This window comes from Ischnura elegans, chromosome 4 (genome assembly GCF_921293095.1).
Source record: "Ischnura elegans chromosome 4, ioIscEleg1.1, whole genome shotgun sequence".
Classification (NCBI taxonomy): domain Eukaryota; kingdom Metazoa; phylum Arthropoda; class Insecta; order Odonata; family Coenagrionidae; genus Ischnura; species Ischnura elegans.
The window spans coordinates 39,166,931-39,188,305 of NC_060249.1; the positions used below are offsets into that span (position 1 = coordinate 39,166,931).

At 38.4% G+C, this 21,375-nt stretch overlaps 1 protein-coding gene across 7 annotated transcripts in view; it reads right to left on the reverse strand.

The window, feature by feature from the left end:
* LOC124157303 (kinetochore protein ndc80) overlaps nucleotides 1-21,375 on the reverse strand; it is an 89,983-nt gene that overhangs the window by 58,474 nt on the left and 10,134 nt on the right. For all 7 annotated transcript variants that reach the window (XR_006864570.1, XR_006864568.1, XR_006864567.1 and 4 more), the window contains exons 5-10: nucleotides 16,859-16,958; nucleotides 16,644-16,762; nucleotides 16,422-16,554; nucleotides 3,671-3,876; nucleotides 616-846; nucleotides 57-161 (exon numbers count right to left, since the gene is read on the reverse strand). Coding sequence is in view for 1 of the 7 variants with exons in the window: in XM_046531922.1 (XP_046387878.1) it covers nucleotides 57-161; nucleotides 616-846; nucleotides 3,671-3,876; nucleotides 16,422-16,554; nucleotides 16,644-16,762; nucleotides 16,859-16,958 (894 nt within the window). In the remaining 6 variants the exon portion in view is untranslated. The remainder of the gene's footprint in view (nucleotides 1-56; nucleotides 162-615; nucleotides 847-3,670; nucleotides 3,877-16,421; nucleotides 16,555-16,643; nucleotides 16,763-16,858; nucleotides 16,959-21,375) is intronic.

Genomic DNA, 21,375 nt, shown 5'->3' on the forward strand with positions numbered 1-21,375 from the left:
ACTTCAAAAGACTTTATCGTAACACACAATAAACACTGTCATTTATTATCTCTTACCTCATCCAGTTTTTTCGCTGTTAAACGCCATTCATGTTTCAATTTCTCTAGTTCTTTAGCTGTATGTTCCCCCTTCTTCCGAATCTCAATCACACTCAGGTTAGTCTAAATTAGAAAATAATTGAAAACATTCTGAATAGGAGAGTTTCACGAAATACACACACATGGAGCAGGGGATTACCTAACACCATAAATTGATTTTTTACCACATGACAATTTCAAGAGATAAAGAAATTTGCAATATCACTTTTTTGGGAATAATCACAATATGAGGTCTATTATGTAATGAACCTTTATAGGTAAATGCTGATACATTGATGAAGTTCTGTTGCACTTTCCATCTGAATCAGGATTATGGCTACTGCCAATATTTCAATGTCTACTTCTCTTTGGTGATGATCAGTTCCGAAGACGAAGCAGTAGCCAAAATCATGACCACAATGGAAACCAGAAAGAACTTTGCAAAAACTATTCCCTGGATGAGCACTTCGTCTCTCATCAGAAACACAACATACTTTTTCATTTATAAGGTTCTAAGTTCTATCAATTATTTACCCACCTCACGCAATTTATCCTGCAAGGCAATGGCTCTGGCTTGATCTTGTTGTACTTTCCCATTGATTTCAGTTAATGCTTTATTCAAAACATCAAGAATTTCCATGTACTGCCGTTGAGCGTCTGGTGCTAAATGACTGAAATTGTTGATTAAGGCCATCAAATGAGTCACTTGAGCTGATTCAGCTGGCACCGACATGCATCGCTCCATTATTTCAAACCACACCTTGTGTAACTGAAATGAAAATTAAGCATTTAGAAAACCAGGAGGTCACACCCTTGTTATTCCTTCAAAACCGACCCTAAACTCAATCAATAGACCCAACACTCAACAAGGAAAAAACTCAGGACACCAAAGAGTAATACTGAAATATTTTCTCTACGCACAGCTGTGACCATTGAAATTGACTTGGCTGTAAACAACAGTACTAAACTGCTACCAACATGTAACTTATATTAAATCACAAAAATTTAGTGCATACACATAAATGAGTGGAGAGCAACAAGTATGCTGAAAACAATACATCGATAAAATAAAGGGTTTATTCAGTTTTATCTTTCAGCATAATTCCCTATTAGCTGAAAAAGCACAGCCTAGTCTATCTTAAAGTTTTTATAGAGACCAAAAGAGCATCACTTTTGAGGGGCCCCAAAATGAGCATTTGATGATTTCAGCAAAGACATCCTAATAGAGATGTCTGCCAATTTTTTTAATGATCCTGCCACTGAGAGTACAAACCAGCACAACTTGCTGATAAATAGAGAGGATAGACCTGGATAAATAGAGGGTTGTAGTCAGTCAATCATAAAAGAACCTGCCATAGCTCAGGATGGAAAGTCGTCTACTGGAAAATAGTGTAATCGTACCCGATGAGCGACATGTAAAGGCCTCCTGAGCCCTATGAAAAATGAACAAAGGCTACCTCATCATGGGTGGCCAGGGTAAAAGTGAACCCTTAATGTTGGAAGTATAACTAGTAAAGGGAGAGAGCTTGCAGACTTTATGCCACAAAGAAATGTAGATGTACATTGCAGATAGGAAACAAAGATTTAGAAGGTGAGCAGTGTAGGCATATACAGTGGAACTTGGTTATAACGTCTTCAAAGGGACCAGAATATTTTTAACGTTATATCCGAGTGACATTATAAAAAAACAGCCTTAAATCTGAGTGAAAGGGCAAAGTAAAAACGCAAATGTTCTGCTATATGCAACACTGTTTATTGAAATCTACTCGTACATTGGAATATGTATAATAAAAAGGGATAAGACCCAGGTATGCGGGACAGCCCCCGCTCCCTCCAGACACCAATTAAACAAGAGAGTTGCATCCCGTCACCAGCTCAACGTCCAGCTTGTGACTTGTTTTTGCTTTTGATGTTTCTACACATGGTTTCTATGAACTTTGGGACATATTACAATCACACTACCACTTTTGCAACCTAATAATCGCAAAATTTTTGACGCTATACCAGAGCGTCGCAATATTTGTTGACGATATAAACGGGTTTTCATACAACATAAAATGTTCAATTTTGGCTGGTCTGTATAAAATGTGACGTTAAACCCGAGTTGACGTTACAGCCGATGCCGTTACACCCATGTCTCGTATAGCGCAATTTCGATTAGCGCAATTTCGATATAGCGCAAATTCGTTCCTCGGGGAAACATTGCAACGCAGTGTAGCCTAATCAAAAATTTTAAACGCTCTCGTGATAAAACATGAACTTGCGCTAAGTACACACGTAATTTCTATCAATTTACGCATATTAATATTTTTTCTTGCCTCAAATCTTCTTTTTTGTTTATATATTAATCGAAATTCATTGCTGTGCAATTGCCAAAAGTATTACTCGTCATTGGGTCCAGATAGCCGACCTACCGAAGATTTATCTCGTCTCCTTAACAGAATGATAATAAATAATTTAGATCGTTAATTAAGCGTGGGGCTAGTGGAAATGAGTTTTTTTTTTCAGCAATACGGTTTGAGACGTATTTTTGCCGTCGTAGGTTACCGGGCGATTGACTTCCAGGTAGAGGGTCTACCCTAAAGCCTTCAAGGTCATCGGTATTCACGGGGGAGAAATGGAGCGGTGGCCGAGTTGCGCATGAATAGCATCAACACATAAAAGGGTCCGCTATAGAGTCTCAAACACAATGGCTTCGTTCCCTCCCCGCAGTCATAGGCCTTCCGCGTCTCAGGAATACAGTTCAGCAGAAGGTGATTTAGATAGAGCCATACAGAGTAAAAACCAAGAGAATATGGCAAAAAATAGGAATGCGTGTAGAAAAATCAAGAATTTATCAAGAAAAACCATAAACCTAGAAGAGGACTTGAGAGAGGTCAATTGCTTTGAAAATGGAGTGCGTCAAAGCGATATTGCGTGGAAGTTTAAACTCACGATGCCTTATTCTGAATAAAGACGAAGCTAAAATATCAGAGACCTCAGCCGCACCAACTTCAACCAAGCGGTCTACACATATGGAAAGTTCATGGTGAATCAGTACAAAAAGACGAGAGTGGTAATCGCTCTGAGACATTTAGTGAAAGCGGTTGGTTCCAGAATTTAAACGGCAAGCAGGTATTTTCAGTGCGGCGATATCAGGTGAATCTGCAAGTGTTGATAGCGCAGCCACCACAACATTTTCTGATGAACTCCAAGCTGTTATTGAAAGTGGCTCCTTTCCCCCTCAACTAGATCTAGTGTTGACGAGACGATATTCTTTTGGAAAAGAATGCATTCTCGTTCATTCATTTTCAGGGAAGGAAAACCTGGGTCAGGTTTCAAGGCATTTAAAGACTGTTTCACGTAGCTGACAGCTTTAAGGAGTTTAACCAGCTGTACAGGAGAGACAATTTTTCTTACGGAGTCATCATAACCTTGTAACATTTTTAAGAAAACAACGATGGAGAAGTTTTTACAGCAATTCAGATTTAAATTACATTGTATTCTGCTCATTACAATTCTTCCACCACCAATGTAGCTACATAATGCTGGATTCATTTTTGTTTACAGTGGTGCATGCACATAAATCCCTGACTTAGGCAAAAATGGCATACCTTGTTACGAATAGCTGAAATTTTGAGGTCCAAGCTATCAACTACCTTCTTTGTCTGTTCACACATTTCAACAAGCATTTGATTTCCTTCCCGAGTCGCTTTATTGTCAGCCACCAACTGATCCCATTCAGGTTTAGACAACTTCTGGTTGGAGCAAATGACTTTCAAATCATCCCTATCTTTTCTTTGCTGCTCCAGCATAGCAACTGAAATAAAGACATTTTTATTCATAAAGGAAAATGTGCACCTAAACTACATGTTTCATTTCAATCCTAAAAGTGCCTCACCGCCCAAGACTTGTATATATAAGTCGACAACACCCAACAAGAAGTTTAATTCAATTTGATAAAAGAGAAATATTCAATTCAGCATAAATGTTTTTAACCAATGCCTATTTGAAGGAATTAATCAGAAAAAAAAACTTTTGCAAACCTCGTGAAGTAGATGATTACACTTTGTCGCTTTACGCAGATGTTGCCTCTATAGCAAATAGCTGGAGAGTAGATACTAAAACTACCAAACAACTACGCTATTAGCCAGAGCTAGGAGGTGGCACATAGAACATGGCTAATATTTCCACCAATACCTGAGACCACATCTTCCACACAGATAAAATGAGAAATTTTTAGTTATTATAAACAACAACTTTTACAAAATAAGAAGAGAATTCACAAAAAAAACTCTGTCTCTCCAGTAGTTCTTGAGATAAAACACAATACTCAGTAAAATAAAATCCTCCCAAATCAAATCATAATAACAAAAATACAACAAATACTTCGGAAAATGCATCAACTAAAACATTTAAACATCTCGTCAGCAACAACAGTTAAAGAATTTTATGTAATTTTGTCAGAAAAATACTTTTATTAAAAAATAATTTATTTTTGAAAGAAAATTAAAACTAGCTCCCATTACTGATAAATAGAGGCAGTCAGAGTGGAGCTCATTGTCTTCAATGCACCAACTGCAATGCTTCATATATATATATATAATATCAGTACTATCACGCATACAGGAATAAACATGCGAGTGTGAGCAAAGGAACACTGCATAGTTTTGTTTTCATTTAAACACATTGGGGTGTTGCAATTTGCAGCCCATATCCTAGAAAACCATATGAAAAGTTTATACAGAATATTAAGATTTAAAAAATTAGCATAAATATCCATGTTTTTATTCAAACTAAACCAAGAAAATAAACCAACCTGCCTTAGCTCAAGGCCCCATGTTTAAAGTATACAGATAAATGACAACATATGAAAAACCAAAAGCAGAATGCCATTCACTACATATTTGACATTGGAGCAATATTAATTCATCCATACATGTGTATGTATACATAAAAGAGGATGTCTGCTTGTCTGTCCACTACAAGTTTTTATACGGCTGCACAGTTTGCAACCAAAGCTAACACATAGGTGCTTTCGGTTGCGCACACGACGCGCCCTTTGTGTCTGTAATAATTCTAACCCTGCCGCGTGAACGGCAGTGAAATATACAAGAATTGCCATGAGAAAAAATTCCTCTGGACCGGGAATCGAACCACGGACCTTTGGCTTTCCAGGCCAATGTGCAGACCACTATGCTATCCAGGTTCTTTAATTCCCATGGCAATTATACAGAGGCTCATGGTACTAGGTGCATAAAGCCAAAGGTCCGTGGTTCGAATCCTGGTCCAGGGGAATTTTTTTCTAATGGCAATTCTTGTATATGTCCTTTGTGTCCTTTTCTCAATACCATTTGTTACGCCACATCATGTATATAACTTCTGTGGTTGGTCATTCTCCCGGGCAGGCACACCTCTTCACTTGCTCATAGGAAAAACAAAACTCAAATATGTAATACTACTCATATCTATTAATCCTCTTGGTGCAAATCTTGTTGCTTGGGTATGAGTTCACAAGACGCTTTTGATCTACACATGTACAGACACACATAACAATAAAATTTGAGGAGGGGGTTATTAGATGATCCTATGAGTGATATACGGAAATGGTTTTTTCCACAGTTTATATTACTACAGGAGGCTCCACTAGGGAACAGTTGCCGCATTACTGTGAAACCAGTCTCCGCACATTAATTCGCAATCCAACTTTAGTCACTAGCGGTGCAAGGATTGGTAGCTGTCAATGTATTTTGCTTTGAATCCCCTTCAGAATTCTGAATGAAATAAACACTGTTGTGGCCCAGTGGCTACAGTGTTTAACTCCTACGCTGAGATTCTTAGATTGCATCTTGTCTGCGGTACTTTTATAAATATTTCTTTCTACTTTTTTTACAGACGCCTGCTTCATGATTTTACCGATATTTTAACCTTTTCTGTGCGAGGATTTTCTCGTGCTCATGAATACTATCAATGTGATGTTTTCCCAATTTTTCTCTTTGAATTATTTTATTTCCATGTCACAACACAATGAATTTTTAAGATATATGTGTACTTGGATTCCTATTATATTGTATCAAGGGTTTGTGGACTCTTACAATTCAAGCCTAGTTTTCAAATCGTTGGAAAAGAAAGTTGAAATCCAGATGGAGTGAGCTAAGGAGGGAATGGGTTCTTCCTCCGGAGTTGGAGATGGCCACCCATCTTTTCACTCAGCAAACTGTCACTCATCTAGCAAGAGGCTGCAGAGAAGCTTCTTGTTGGTATATTTTGCTTTTTTCATTATCAGGGTTCCCACTCTACTTGAATAATGAAATTCACGGCTTTTTCCAGGTTTTCACGGTTATTTTTCAGATTTTTCACGGTTTTTTTCAGGTTTTCACGGTCCGTTAATAAGTCAACAATAAGAAAATCACTGGCCGTATATGAACAGAAAATTAACGTACGCGACAAACGCCGTGAATGTTAACGCCGCAATGAAAAGTGATATCTGTTATGACGTGATCTATCGTTTGCAAAATTCAGGGCCGACAAAAGGACCAGCCCAACCGCGCTCTTGCCTGGACGCCGAATACCCTTCGGACCTTCTTCCGTCCGGACACCCGAGGGCCTTTTTTAATTCCTTGCCGAGAGATTGTTTTTTGCGCACGTTGTTATTACTGCACAGTGGCCGAATTTCCCCCACCCCAATCTTTCTTATTTAACGGAAAATATTTTATTTAAATTGTTTATATAATATAATAAATTGATTCTTTCTTATTTAACGGAAAATATTTTATGAAAATTGTTTATAGAACATAATAAATCGAAAAACAATTTCATACACCGTATTAGCTCAAATCTAAGACGAACACGATTCTAAGACTACCCTCCTTTTTTGGAACTCCACTAGGGGAATTTTTTTTTTCCTAATAACGAAACGATAATAAAATGAATGCGGAAAAACGATCAATGCTTTATTTTTTTGCTAGGTTGCCTATGTCCCAGGAAACGCAGGATTTTGGCGAGTAATTAAGATATTCATTAAAGGTTTCAAACAATATTTTAGATAATAACAGGAATAGTAGTACTTTATCAAGACACAAAGGTCATATTGTTGATTCGACCCATATCTCTTTCAAAATTCTGAAGGAAAACGCCACCTCACTAAAAAAAGTTTGCTCTCCACTCGGCATTTACACTGCTATTATGGATTTCAGTCTGATATAAAAATTCATATCCATCAAACACCATTTCCAGTACATGTATTCACGAAAGCAATGTGCATGTTGTGCCTAAAACAACCGCATTCGCCGGCGCAGTGACTGGTTGTGAGATAGATGACGAAGGCCAAAAATAGTCTATTACTTGAATTGTTCCTGTCTAATGAATATATTTTAAATATAATTCAGGTAGTGTTGTGTTACTTTCCCACGGCACTGAGCTTCTCCCAATGGTAGTTCCATCCCTTGGGAAGATTCCAACTATGTGCTTGTCGTTATTAGCCATAAATGACACATTGTATTTATTTCGTCTCATTTTCGTCAAACGATGGATGCGGGAAAATTATGCGTCGGAACCGCAATTATCAAACGATCAATGCGAGAAACGATACTTCGGGGAACGATAGATTCGGGAAAAAATTACATTGTCTATAAGGAACTTTATTTGGGACCAGAAACGGCGAACGATCAATGCGGGAACGATAGATCGAGGTTCCACCGTATAACTTTTCTTTTGAAAGCGGCAGTGTAATGACTTCTTTCCTCTGCTATCGCAATACTCTGAAACCAAAACTGAATCGATTTCTCTAATCAGAGGCAAATCATGTTCCCTTCATACTTTTGCTCTGGAAAAAATGGAACGACTTTTGTAGCAGTTTATATCGCGACGGCATTGAGGCTTTAACGTTACAATCCTCGGCGGATCTAGGGAGGGGCACGGGGGCACATTCCCCCCAGACACTTAAAAAATATGCATTATTCTGAATACGGTCATATTATCATTGCGCTCGTTTTGTATCATGAGGTATCCTTGTGCCCCCCCCCCCCCCAGGAACAAAATCCTGGATACGGCTTTGCTTGTGCTCCCCCACTCCCCAGAAAGAAATCCTGGATCCGCCTCTGGTTAAAATTTAGGTAAATTGTAATCAATCACACAAACATTTTGTAAGTTGATCAAGCTCTAACTTGAATGGAGCCGAACCCAGGGTAAAGCAGGCGATCTCGCGGACACGGCAGAAGTGCACCCGGCGATTGATTGGCACGCACGCTTTACCTGCTGCCTAAAATGGCAATAGTTTTTCACTTAAACACAAAATTAAATAAGCTAAATTACAGTTCAGGTATTTTTGACGTTGATTTTTCGTTGTATAGCTATATATATTAGGTGACAAACTCTGGTATCCATAATTTTTCCTGACGAAAATTATGCAACCCGATTGACGTCGAGAATTTTGCATTCGATTGTAAGACGAACCCTCTTTTCTGCAGGAGTTAGGAGGAAAAAATACCTTGTCTTAGATAGGTGCAATTAGGTAAATTATAATTCACTTGGTTTGAAATATATAAAGACATAAAAAATACCTGCTGAAACATGTTATTTTCACTTTCACTTTACTTTATTACTCGTCAAATATTTCCACACAAACTTTCCGGTTGCGACGTAAAACTGGCAAGTCCCAGGTCGACGCATGCGAAAATCGTGTAATGCTGTGTTGCCATAAGCGGAAATCTTCTCTCGTTTTCAGGCCGCAACGCGCGAGAATTAGTTACGTCGCGCCGAAAGCTCGCTGTCGCCCGGTTCAAACTCAGGGAGCGTTATGTCCACTAGTGATGGGTCGATCATGAACGATTCGATCAAAAAGATTGAATCACTAGGTGAATCAAATGACTCATGATTCATTTCGTTAAACAAGTCGATCATCAATCATCAATCACTCCTAATTCCGGTATCATATCAATCATCCCGGTTTCCGGTTTATTTCAAAATTTGGAACGATCGGTGCTTGATCTCTTTTCGACAGGGCAGAAATAGTTGTGAGAAAATTAAATACTATGTTATACAGAACTGAATACTTGTGTAATCTTTTTCTTATATGTTTTCCAACAGTTATAAGTATTAATAACACCAATACACGTAAAAGGAAAATATTGAGATGACTCTTAAATTGTAGGAGAACGTTAAGAAGTAGAAGTTAAAGCTGTTAACATTTTACTGTGCCGTTAATAAAATTATCCTGCAGATCAGATTCATGGGTGTGGTGTACTTAGTGTTATATTTTGAGATATATAGTTAGAAATTCTTCTATTAGTGTTAAGAAACTGTGGCAGTTTTGCCTTCCCAAATATTTTCATGACACCACTTCCTTCATTTTTGCAATGTAATTTACTGATCTAGTAAATCACAATCAAAATAGTATATGAAATGATAATATGGATAGCAATCAGCGTTACCAATGATCTTTGCAGATGAGGCAGTATTTATTCGATTATTCAAAGTGATTTATTACATCCATTGATTGAGTCTTTTCGATCTTGATTCCTTTCGAGTCTTTTCGATCATGATTCCCTTGAGTCTTTTCAATCATGACTCCTTTGAGTCTTTTCGATCTTGATTCATTTGAGTCTTTTCGATCATATTGATTGAATCAATTGATTGATTCATTTATGTGACTCGAGTCAAAATGATTGAATCACCAAAATGATCGACTTTGCCCATCACTAATGTCCACAGCGAATAGCAGGTTGTCAAGGTTAGCGGTCTTCCAATCAGAGGATTGAGGGTGTTGAATATACGTTCAAATTTTTCGACACAAATGCCATCTAGATTTAGTTTCGAAAGCGGTCGCTGCAGCCAGTGGGAAGCCTAATTGGATGGAAGGGGGACTTAGGAGTGACCGAGGGAGGGGAAACCAAGCCAGTCGAGGAAAGTAAACAAGCTGATGAGAAGTGGTGTCATATTTCAGGAGGGGGGGAGAGAAAAGGCCTGCCCTGGGGAAAGATGTTTTTTTTTCTTCAGGCAACATTCGTTCCCACGCTTTTCTGACCCATGCGACGATGCTCGCCACAATGAATAGAAGTGCGCTGGCTACGAACGAAGTTGAAAATTTCTGGGAAGGTATTATTATCAAGATTGAGAGATTTTTAAGGTTTAAGGACAAAATTCACGGCTTTTTCCATGTTTTTTCACGGTAGACGAAATTCACGGCTAATTCACGGTTTTAAGGTTTTCACGGTTGAGTGGGAACCCTGATTATGTAAAAAATTATCAATTTTAACCATCAAAGAATATAGTTTATCCGGTAACGTTTTTTCCTACTTTGCAGGGTGTCAAAAGTTCAGGTAATAACTAGTGATGGGTCGATTCCAAAATTTTATCGATTCTGATCCCGATTCTGACATTTCGATTCCGATTCTACCGATACTGATTCCATCGATTCTGATGCCATAGGCTCCAAGAAAAACAACACTTAATTCCAGGCAACAAGAAAACCACTTTAAAAAATGTTACTCCGTGAAAGAGCCAGTTGACAAAAGCATCTTTCATATCATCACTATGTAATTAAAATAATAGCTAAATTTCAAAACAGAACGTACCTGAAAAGTGTTGTTACATGATAGGTATCACTTTAGAATATTAGCACTCATATTTACATTTAAAATAAAAGTATCTTCTTTAATATCCATCTTAAATTGATGATATCTTATCATTATCAATAATGTCTCTCAAATTTATTCTCCTTTTACAGACTTTAAATCTTTGCTCAGAAAGCAAAGCATCTTCACTCTGTCAGGATAAAGTCTGTTGCATTTTACTTCACATATTTTTCCTGCATAACTAAATGTCTTTCACTGAACACAGTGGATGGCGGTATGGCAAGAAACCTCTTCACTAATACTTTCAGCCTTGAGTACGATATACAAGTCTTCCAGTATTTCCCAGGGATGGAATTTGGTGGTGTATTCATCTCTGACAAATGAGCTTCCACTTCAGCTTCAACAGTGTTTGCTATGTTGACTTTGGGTACTTTTCCAGATGCATCACTTTATCTTGACCATATACCTGTCACAGGCTCCCTAGTCTGCATTTGCTCCTTCGGAATATAATAGGGATGTGAAAGTAGAACTTTTTGACTCGAGTCGAGTTGAAAATTACTCGCGAGTATTGAATCGAGTCGAGTCTAGTATGATCATTTCTGAACCAGTCAATACAGCAAAGCATACTACAATATATTCCACTCCAATTTTCTATGATGAATGTCTAGTCTAATGTAAGAAGGAAAATATAATGAGGATTGATGATGGTTATTGTCAGAAGTAGGAGATGAATGAAAATTAATGTGTCTTCAACAGTTCCATAGGGACAATTGAATTTAATTAACCCCAAGTAATATGTCGACCATATATATGTATCCAAACTGCAAGGGAGAGCCCTGAGTCTAGTAATTTTCACAGCTATAATAAAGATTACATACTACGTATATGAATCATGTAATATTTGGCCCTTTCAAATTATCAAGCAGAAAAACTAATTATTCTACAAGCTCAGCCAGCTGGTTTTGACGTCTCCATGTTACAGTATTGCTACCTGCAGAAAATTTCCTATAGCTACACACTTCTGTTAATGGGCAAGTTCTTTCCTACCAAAATTGCAAGATTTCGGAGACTTTGGAATTTTTATTAAAAATTATATCACTGATTTCTTTGGATCTTGAATCTTAACACTAGGAATACCGGACTTGACACCCCTCCTAGAACTACCAAATGGAGTCATTTTGACTCCTACCTTATAATTGTTTATTTTTCCAGTTTATCTCTGTTTTTATTCATACATTGCTTTAGTTTATCGTTTTTTTTTATTTTTGCAATATTTCAGACGTGGTTTTAACAAAAAATTAATTTTTTTTAAAATTCGAGATTCGACAGTATTGCTTTGAAATTCTTTTTTCCTACATACTATGTTGTTTTAATAGGATTTTCACAGAGGAACTGGATTAAACAGCAAACATAGACATTTCAACACATTATAATCATGTTTGAATGATTAAAAATAATACCTAGGCTAAATGGAAGTTGGGAAGATTATATACAGCAAAAATTGCATTTGATAAGCCACGCATTTGGCTAAGATGCTTTACAGTTCAAGAACTGTCGTTCATTTTAATTGCTCACACAAAGATTTTGGCAGGTCATACAATTCCCAACAGATCGATTCTTTTTGCTCCTTGGTTTTGCCTGGAAATATTTTTTTTGCAGAATCCCGTTAGAAGAATATGCAGCACTGGACATGCCACGCTTTTGTCGAGATCTAATATGAGTATCAGCCAACTCTGTATCGAGCTTTTTCAAAAGCGTCTTGCGCGAAATGTTTTTGGTACCTAGTCTCCTTGTACACTATCCATGAATACCTACTAAGTCGGAAGTATTTTCCAACGAGTGGATAGGCCATCGCTGAGTATATGCTCTTGTGGTATATTTGTGATTTCATTTCTTTTGGTACTTCTCTTCTATTTATTTACCTCTCCCACAACACTAGTACCCTAGCTTTTTTGCTGTTCAGCGAGTTTGACTACGGTAAAGTAATTATCTACAGTAATATTTTGCCCTTTTTCAGAAACGGTTGCATTATTTTCAGTATTGCTAAACGGCAATCTGCATGAAGTGAATTATCTTTTCCATCATAAGGGAAGGCATTTCCAAGAAATTTGCTATCCTTGTCAACAGCTAGCCAATATTCATGGCCCTATTTGTCCGGCTTAGAAGGAATGTAATGAGTGAAATACACCTGATTTTACTGGGGAAAATTTGTTCAACAACCGTGATGTACGGATCAGGTTTGTAACAATCAATGTAATTATCTGTGAATCTATCCTACACTATTGAAAAGACGGCAAACTTGACAGCTTTGAGCTGCTGGAATCGATTTGATTTCTCATCAAATCTTAGATAGTGCAAAATTTTTACAAACCGGTTCCCAGTCGTTCATTTTAGAAAATGGTATTCCCCAGTCATTTGACCAAATACTTGCAATAGAGAGATCATTTGTACTTGATATTCCGCGGGCATAAAATATGGCTATACATACATCTAGCTCCCCATCGGAAAGAGTAAAATCTTCATAATTTTACCTACGTGCTTCCACAATTTTACATCGCTTTATGTGAGTCAGTATAAACGAATCAATAAATAATCGTAGATAATATCTTTGTTTTGTAACTCCTTATGAAAGGGAAAGTAAATGTAAATTACTGCATATCCTTCGCACGTGTTTTGTCTGAATCTTCAGACTAGCTAGAAACGTTTTGAGGGATAAAATCTTCGACTTCGTCAGAGACGAAATGTTCTTCCTTTTCGCATTCCGATTCACCTTCCGGTTTAGAATGCAACATAGAAAGGACTTCTTCACGCTTTAGCCTACTTCTTCTGGTCATACTGCCAGTCAGAAAAAATGGAAGCCTTACTTCACCAGAGTTCTACAGTCCACTAGAGAGTTCACTGGATTCACTAATGCAAAGGACAGCGCACGGATTTCCTGTACGACGCGCGACAGCCAGCGCTGTCAGAGCCGACAATGATAGGACAGTAACTTTATTTCATTCTACTGATTTATTTCCCTGGTTCATCATTATGTCAATGGAAGGATACAAAGGTACTTCTTCAGGTTTGAAAATCAACTTCCACGTAGTCAAGGCTGAAATAAAAGCACTGCAGCACAATACGGTGTATACAGTATTGTGCTGTGCGAGTCTTACAGGTGGGGAGAAGGGAGGGGTAAGGGAGGTTGGGCAGACACGACGGCTTCTAAACCCATGAATTTGAAAATACTCAATATGAATGGCATATTCACCACTTTATCGCAAGATAAAATGATATGAGGACATTCATATGGTTTGTAGTTCCAAAGACGGACCCGTAAAATTAGAAATGCCTTCAAAGTCTCGCAAATATTGGCCTAAAAGCGAAATAATTATATATTTAAGCCATCGATAGATTTGAATTAATTATTTACATAAGAAGAAATAAACTCTTGAACAAATATTACTATTTGGCGAAAAGACAAGCAAAATATATTAGGGAGTCAAAATGACTCCGTTTGGTAGTTAATGGTAAATTTTGAAAAATGTGTACTATTTTACTTTCTAGAGCTATTTTGATCGCAAAGCCTTATTTTGTGTCAAAAATGAATAAAAGTCACGGAATTTCAGGCCGGAATTCGGAAAATTATAGTCAAGGGAGAGAAATAAAAATAGCGAGGAGTCAAAATGACTCCATCGGTAGTTCTAGTGTTAATGGAAATTAAGTGGACGAAGCGAACAAACTATAGAGCTAAACTTTAATTTTGTAGAGCCAAAAAAATTCTATACTTCTCACGTCATTTAATCAACCTTAAAATCTCTTGCTATTTTTTAAGTTCAAAAAAGAAACTAAACGCTACAAATGACTCGGACGGACGCAGTAATAAAAGAGGCTAAAAGAGCCTTGTGGTGTGAAAACTCCCCCTTCCGCGCGACTCAACTCGGCGAAGGTAGAAAGGGAAAAAGGGTATCGGTTGTTGCCTTTCACGAAAACAGTTCATTTTCCTCTCTCTTAAGCATGCTGACTTAATCTCTTAACTTTACTTCAAAACCCGGTCCATATTTCTTATGCGTGGGATGGTTCCGAAAAATATCCAATCCTTAGTATTTTCACTCGAGTAATGCGCTAAATGGTCCAGTCTATCTATACATAATCCTTTTTAACATCCTCAGTTTAGTGTTTCAAGTCAATGAAGACAATTATCCATGCTTTAAATGACGATTTTCAAGACTAATGTTTTAAAAAACTTGAAAAATCGGCCTCAGTTACGAGCCTCAAGAGTTCCGCGGCGTGTAGCTCAGCCTTGACGCGCGTTTGAAAAATCCCTCTCATTTCCTTCGTTGCAAACATTTTTTCCCCAAGATCTCTAGTTAGCACTCTCTATAAATCTCTACTTTGTATTGTGATTCAAATTTTCCGAAACGAAACGTAAACGAAAGATAATGTCTACTTTATGTCAAATTTCACGTGAAAAACGGGTCGACCATTTTGCGCTATAAAAGCAGACAGATGAGAGCCAAAATCTTCACAATTCATTGAAAGTATAGGCAACCAGCACCAAGCACCAGGTCAAAGGAATATTGCATTTTTTATTCCATAAAAATCATACCAACGCAACATCACATGGATAAATTCAAACGTTTTCGAGGTAAACGAGATCGCGCGTGCTTTTGAAAAGTAGGTCATGTTTGGGCCACTAAAGGGTCGTATTTATGTCAAATGGCATATAAATCTATATCTGGTAATAATTTATGAGTAATTACGCTAAGTTTCAAGTCTCTATACCCATAAAGGTCATTTTGGACTTTACTCCAGCTTTTTCCGATTTCGGAGCAGTGTGCCCACGTCGACAACTATAGTGTATAGAGCAAGCTGCAACCGCTGAAACTACCAGGTCAAGGCATTAGAATGACTTATCGGCTTTAAAAACTGTATTATTACATGAGTTTCATGATAGCGCTTCCTGTCGGCAGAATGCTGGACCTACTAGCCTCGAAAGCTCTGTAACCTTAACTACTCGACTCGACATTCGTAATGCTACTCGAAACGCTCGAGTCGAGTACCAACTACCCGACTCGACTCGAATTTTTGAGTACTCGCACATTCTAAGATATGTGTTTTGTTATTACGATTACGTGGCGCGAAAATACGAATGACTGTTGGAAACGCGGTCGTATATAAATTTGTGGTTTGAAGTACTACTGGAATCGGAATCGATTTTTCACTTAGGCAAGTACTCGTTTCCGATTCTGGTTCTTGGTCGAGAATCGAGGAATCGAACCGACCCATCACTAGTAATAACTAAATCGGATTCAAAAACGGGCATGAATGTTAAGAATTAGTCCACAATATCATATCAAAATCAATGAAAATGAAATAATTCAGAGGGAGACAGGGAAAACATCAGACATCGCTAGTAAACAAAAACATTTCCTCTCACAGGAACAAAATTTTCAGCGAAAATCATGAATACCGTATTTACCCTTAGAAGCTGCACACCTTTTTTCTGGAAATGCCGGTGAAAAAATGGGGGTGTGCAGCTTATACGAATCCTCCAAATTTAATGTATTGTTCCATTTCCCCTTAAATTCATACCGTTTATTTCTCCAGAGTTTAGCATTCAAACTAGGAAACCTTCGCAGGAATAACATTTCTAACATTATTTAACCTAATAAATCATGGAAACGTAAATTTATCGATTAAGCAACGAATTGCGAGTTCCTATATGAGACTGCACCCAAAAAGCATTAGGAGGTATTGTTCCTCACCAGCTGGCTCAAAAATGTAAAAATGGAGATTTACAAATACATACCCAACCCTTCTTTCTTGGCACAATTTTTACTACTTTTAGTCATTAATTCTGCAGTCTCAGCAGCCTGTTTAGAATTGTTAACTCCAAGATTTTCTATATCAGCAACTATCCCTTCAATTTCTGAGTATAATTTCTGTAAGTATAGAATGAGTACATAATATATTTATATAGAATTGAAAACAAGGAAAAGAAAAGCACAAGCAGTTGGAATAGATATTATACTTCTCTTTGATCCTTGATCTGATCCAAAGCTTTCTGATCAGAATCAGCCAAATTCTTTATTTGGTCCCGTCTCATCACCATTTCTTGTATGAGGTCCGGCTGCATGTCTCTAATTGAGTCTGGAGTATTGAGATAAAATTTAAACATTTAATATAATGATAATAATACCGGAAAACATTGCTGCAAACCATCAAAGTAAAATCATCAACACTCACTGATACGCTCTCTGAACTCCATCACATGCTCTATTGGAGGTTCCTCTATTTCTTCATTTATATACGCCACATATGACTTCATGTAAAACTCTTTCACAGCCTGAAAAGTCAAAATTTTATAAACAAAAGGAAAAAAATATATCAAATTGTAAAATAACACATGCATATATGAGATGAGATTTAAATATATGCCTTCTAATAGACAACCTCTACAACCAAATTCATACATGGTTATGCACATTTGCCTGAAGAGGCTGATAGTGTGTCCCTTTACCGTTAAAGTAGAAGTCTAGCAGGCATAGTTCTGCAATACATATTGAAGGGGCTAGGATTTGTATCTGGGCAAAGCTTGCCCAGAATTAAATCCTTGTAATATGAGGGGGCCTAAGGAAATAGGCATCCCAACCCACAGGCATCTTTAATTGTGAATTTCACACTTCTTAAGTCAATTTAAATCTATAAAAACCAAGCGTCAGTTTGAATCACTGACTGAGAACTATGCTCACAACAGTAAAACTTCAAATGAATATTGAAAATTTCTCCATTCAGCTTATGAAGCAAAAGCAGCTTGTAAGGTTTGCAACTTGCACTTTGTGCTATTCCCAAACACCACCTACTGTACTTTTTAACTCTACCAAGGGGAGTTGTTTTTCTTCTTAGCACCACCTTTAGTCAGCTGCACCTAATCTTTATGACAAAGAATTTCAATGTACATATATCCATTGATTCCTTTCCCTTGGACTACACTTGTTGCGGTGGAAAGGCTTGCACGTTCCTATGACCCCTAGAGCTGCGCTGTCAGGACTAACTTACTATTATTCCCGGTAGGGCCACCCATACCAGATAGTTCGAAGGGTAGGAGCTAGACGAAAGGTAGTCCACGTGATGGCGTCATGTAAAAAACACTGTTGAAATGGAAGTGGGAGACCCTACCAACTATCTCTTCCCTGAAAACATGGAGTTTGATCGAGCGAGCCTCGGCATTGTGGGACCCAGCCCTTAAGGGCAGGTGTCGTAGGTGGCAGCAAGGTCGCCAAGGTCCGTATCATACGAAATCCTTGCAGAGAGATATCATCTATTTCAGCATCAGCGGCAGCGACCAAGGAGGAGGACAAGAAGGCCAAGAGGATGGAGAAGAAGCAGGCATTGATGAATGTAGGGACGTGAGGACAATGATGAGGGCGAGTAAACAAGAAAATATAAAAAGGGAAATGCAGAAAGGGAGGATATATATCTTGGGTCTAACTGAAATGAGGTGGAAGGACAGTGTGGACTACTGCAGTGATGGGCACATATATTGGTGGGGAGGCAAGCCAACGAGGAGTAGCTTTAGTGTTAAACGGGAAGATGGGTAGGCGTATGGTAGGTATAGATCTAGTAAGCGATAGAATTCTTGTGGTAGAAATTGAGGCAACACCCACCAACCTTGTGGTGGTTCAAGTTTACATGCCCACAAGCAATCATAGGTAAGAAGAAGTAGATGAGGTGTATGACCAGCTTGAGGAAATAATTACAGAAACTCCTGGTAAGAAAAATCTGGAAGTGATGGGGGACTGGAACCCTTCAGTCGGGGAAGGGAGGAATGGAAAGGAAGTAGGAAATTTTGGATTAGGAATTCGGAATGACAGGGGTGAGAAAGTAGCATAATTTTGCAGGAGCAATATGTTATTCATTACAAACATTTGGTTTAATCATCACATAGGGCAAAGATACACATGGAAAAGTCCAGGGAATATTGGGAGATATCAGATAGACTACATCATGGTAAGACAGAGGTCTAGGAGTAGTGTGAAAAACTCGTGCAGCTTCCCTGCAGCGGATGTGGATTCGGACCACAACCTAGTACGTATATATATTCAACGGTGTCTGGCGAGATGTTGTGGAACATATTGCAGTTATAAATGAATGTGAAAAAACTTTGTGAATGTCCACAGTATTTATTCAAGTACGACGCGTTTCAGCCAATCATCGCTATCATCAGGTACAAATGCATGGTTTACGTCAAGAAGTCTTATATATGTACATGCGAAAAGGAGGGGGTATGGTTATGAGTTGGTGGAAGCGGGAGAGGGGTTGGGGGGTAAAGGATGGGGGAATGGAGTGGGGAGGCGGTTGGGATACGTAAGGAAATGGGGTTCGGTTAAAGGTTTTAGCGGGGGCAGGGCTAACAGCGGGGAATGACTAAGGAACTCAATGTCGTTCATGAGATTTCCTTTGCGTTTCTTCCTTCTGGTGATCTCCCACTGCTCAAGTGCGACGAGCCGACGTCCTTTATTCTCGAAGGCCAAAATTTTTGGGTTGAAATTGCACAAATGGCCCTCGTTGATGAGATGAGCGGCTATCTGGGATTTAGTGTCTTTCTTTTCATAACATCTTCTATGTTCTGCTGCCCGTACTTTGAAATTGCGGCCTGTTTGACCTATATATTTTGCGTCACACGAGTCACAGCTGATTTCATAAATGCAGGATCTTGAAAGAGGGTCCAATTTATCTAACGATTTGTCGAATAATGTTTTAAGTGTCACTGGGGAATAAAAACAGAATTTGAATCGGTCACTCGGGAAGCACTTAGAGACTTTGTAAGACTCTTTGCCTACATATGGTAGTTTCACCCACTTCTTGATATTTGAGGTCGGCTTAAGGTCTGTGATTTCTTTGATGGCCTTCTTCATCCGTGAATTCCGTAATATCCTCTCAACCAGATACCCACCGTACCCGTTAACCGAGGCAATGTGGTGGATGAGGTTCAGTTCTTTAACAAAGGACTCCCGTGAAAGAGGAATGTTCACAAGTCTATTAATCATCGAGTGGACTCGTGTGACGGCCAGAGAGATTGACTTCAAAGGAGGAAATTGAAGTGGAGGAGGATTATCTTGGGCCAGGGATATTAGATTTGGAAATCGAGAGAGCCCTTCATGATATGAAGGCCAGGAAAGCAGTGGGCATGGACAATATCCCATGTGAGCTGCTGAAGAATCTAGGGTTATGCGGTTTTGTAAAGCATCATGAGCGAGGAATGTGAGACTTAAGATAAAGGTGGGTGGTGAAAAACTTGAGCAGGTTGAGCAGTTCAACTATTTAGGCAGTACGTTAGAGGAAAACGGATACAGTAGTAAGGACATCAGGAAGAGAATTGCATGAGCAAAGGAGGCGTTCATGAATGGGAAGGAGTTTCTAAGAGGATCGTTATGTAAAAGTTTAAAGAAAAGGTTAGTGAAGAGCAGGGTTCCCACTCTACCTGAACAATGAAATTCACGGCTTTTTCCAGGTTTTCACGGTTATTTTTCACGTTTTCACGGTTTTTTTTTAAGGTTTTCACGGTCTCAATTTTGCTGAATTTACGGTCCGTTAATAAGCCAACAATAAGAAAATCACTGGCCGTATATCAACAGAAAATTAACGTACGCGAAAAACGCCGTGAATGTTAACGCCGCAATGAAAAGTGATATCTGTTATGACGTGATCTATCGTTTGCAAAATTCAGGGCCGACTAAAGGACCAGCCCAACCGCGCTCTTGCCCGGACGCCGAATACCCTTCGGACCTTCTTCCGTCCGGACACTCGAGGTCCTTTTTTAATTCCTCGCTGAGAGATTGTTTTTTGCGCACGTTGTTATTACTGCACAGTAACCGAATTTCCCCCACCCCAATATTTCTTATTTAACGGAAAATATTTTATTTAAATTGATTATAGAATATAATAAATTGATTCTTTCTTACTCAGCGGAAAATATTTTATGAAAATTGTTAATAGAACATAATAAATCGAAAAACAATTTCATACAACGTATTAGCACGAATCTAAGACGATCACGATACTAAGACTACCCTCCTTTTTTGGAACTCCTCTAGGGGACAATTTTTCTTTATTAATAACGATACGATTATGAAATGAATGCGGAAAAACGATCAATGCTTAATTTTTTTTGCCAGATTGCCTATGTCCCAGGAAACGCAGGATTTTGGCGAGTAATTAAGAAATTCATTAAAGGTTTCAAAACAATATTTTAGATAATAACAGGAATAGTAGTACTTTATCAAGACACATACGTCATATTGTTGATTCGACGCATATCTCTTTCAAAATTCTGAATGTTTGCTCTCCACTCGACATTTACACTGCTATTATGGATTTCAGTCAGATGTAAAAATTCTTATCCATCAAACACCATTTCCAGTACACATATTCACGAGAGCAACGTGCATGTTGTGCCTAAAACAACCGCATTCGCCGGTGCAGTGACTGGTTGTGAGATGGATCACGAAGGCCAAAAATAGTCAATTACTTGAATTGTTCCTGTCTAATGAATATATTTTTAATACAATTGAGGTAGTGTGTAAAGCGTGAACAATGTTGCGTTAATCGTCAGCGGCACGCCCACCTGGATCTTCGCCTTCATATCTCTACTTGTTTTCTCCAGGTAGCTCACTCTACCCCCACCCCTAACGTCATGTGCTAGCGGACAACCCAAGGCGCTCTGCAATATTCACGCGCATCTAGCCCGGATTATTTTCTTC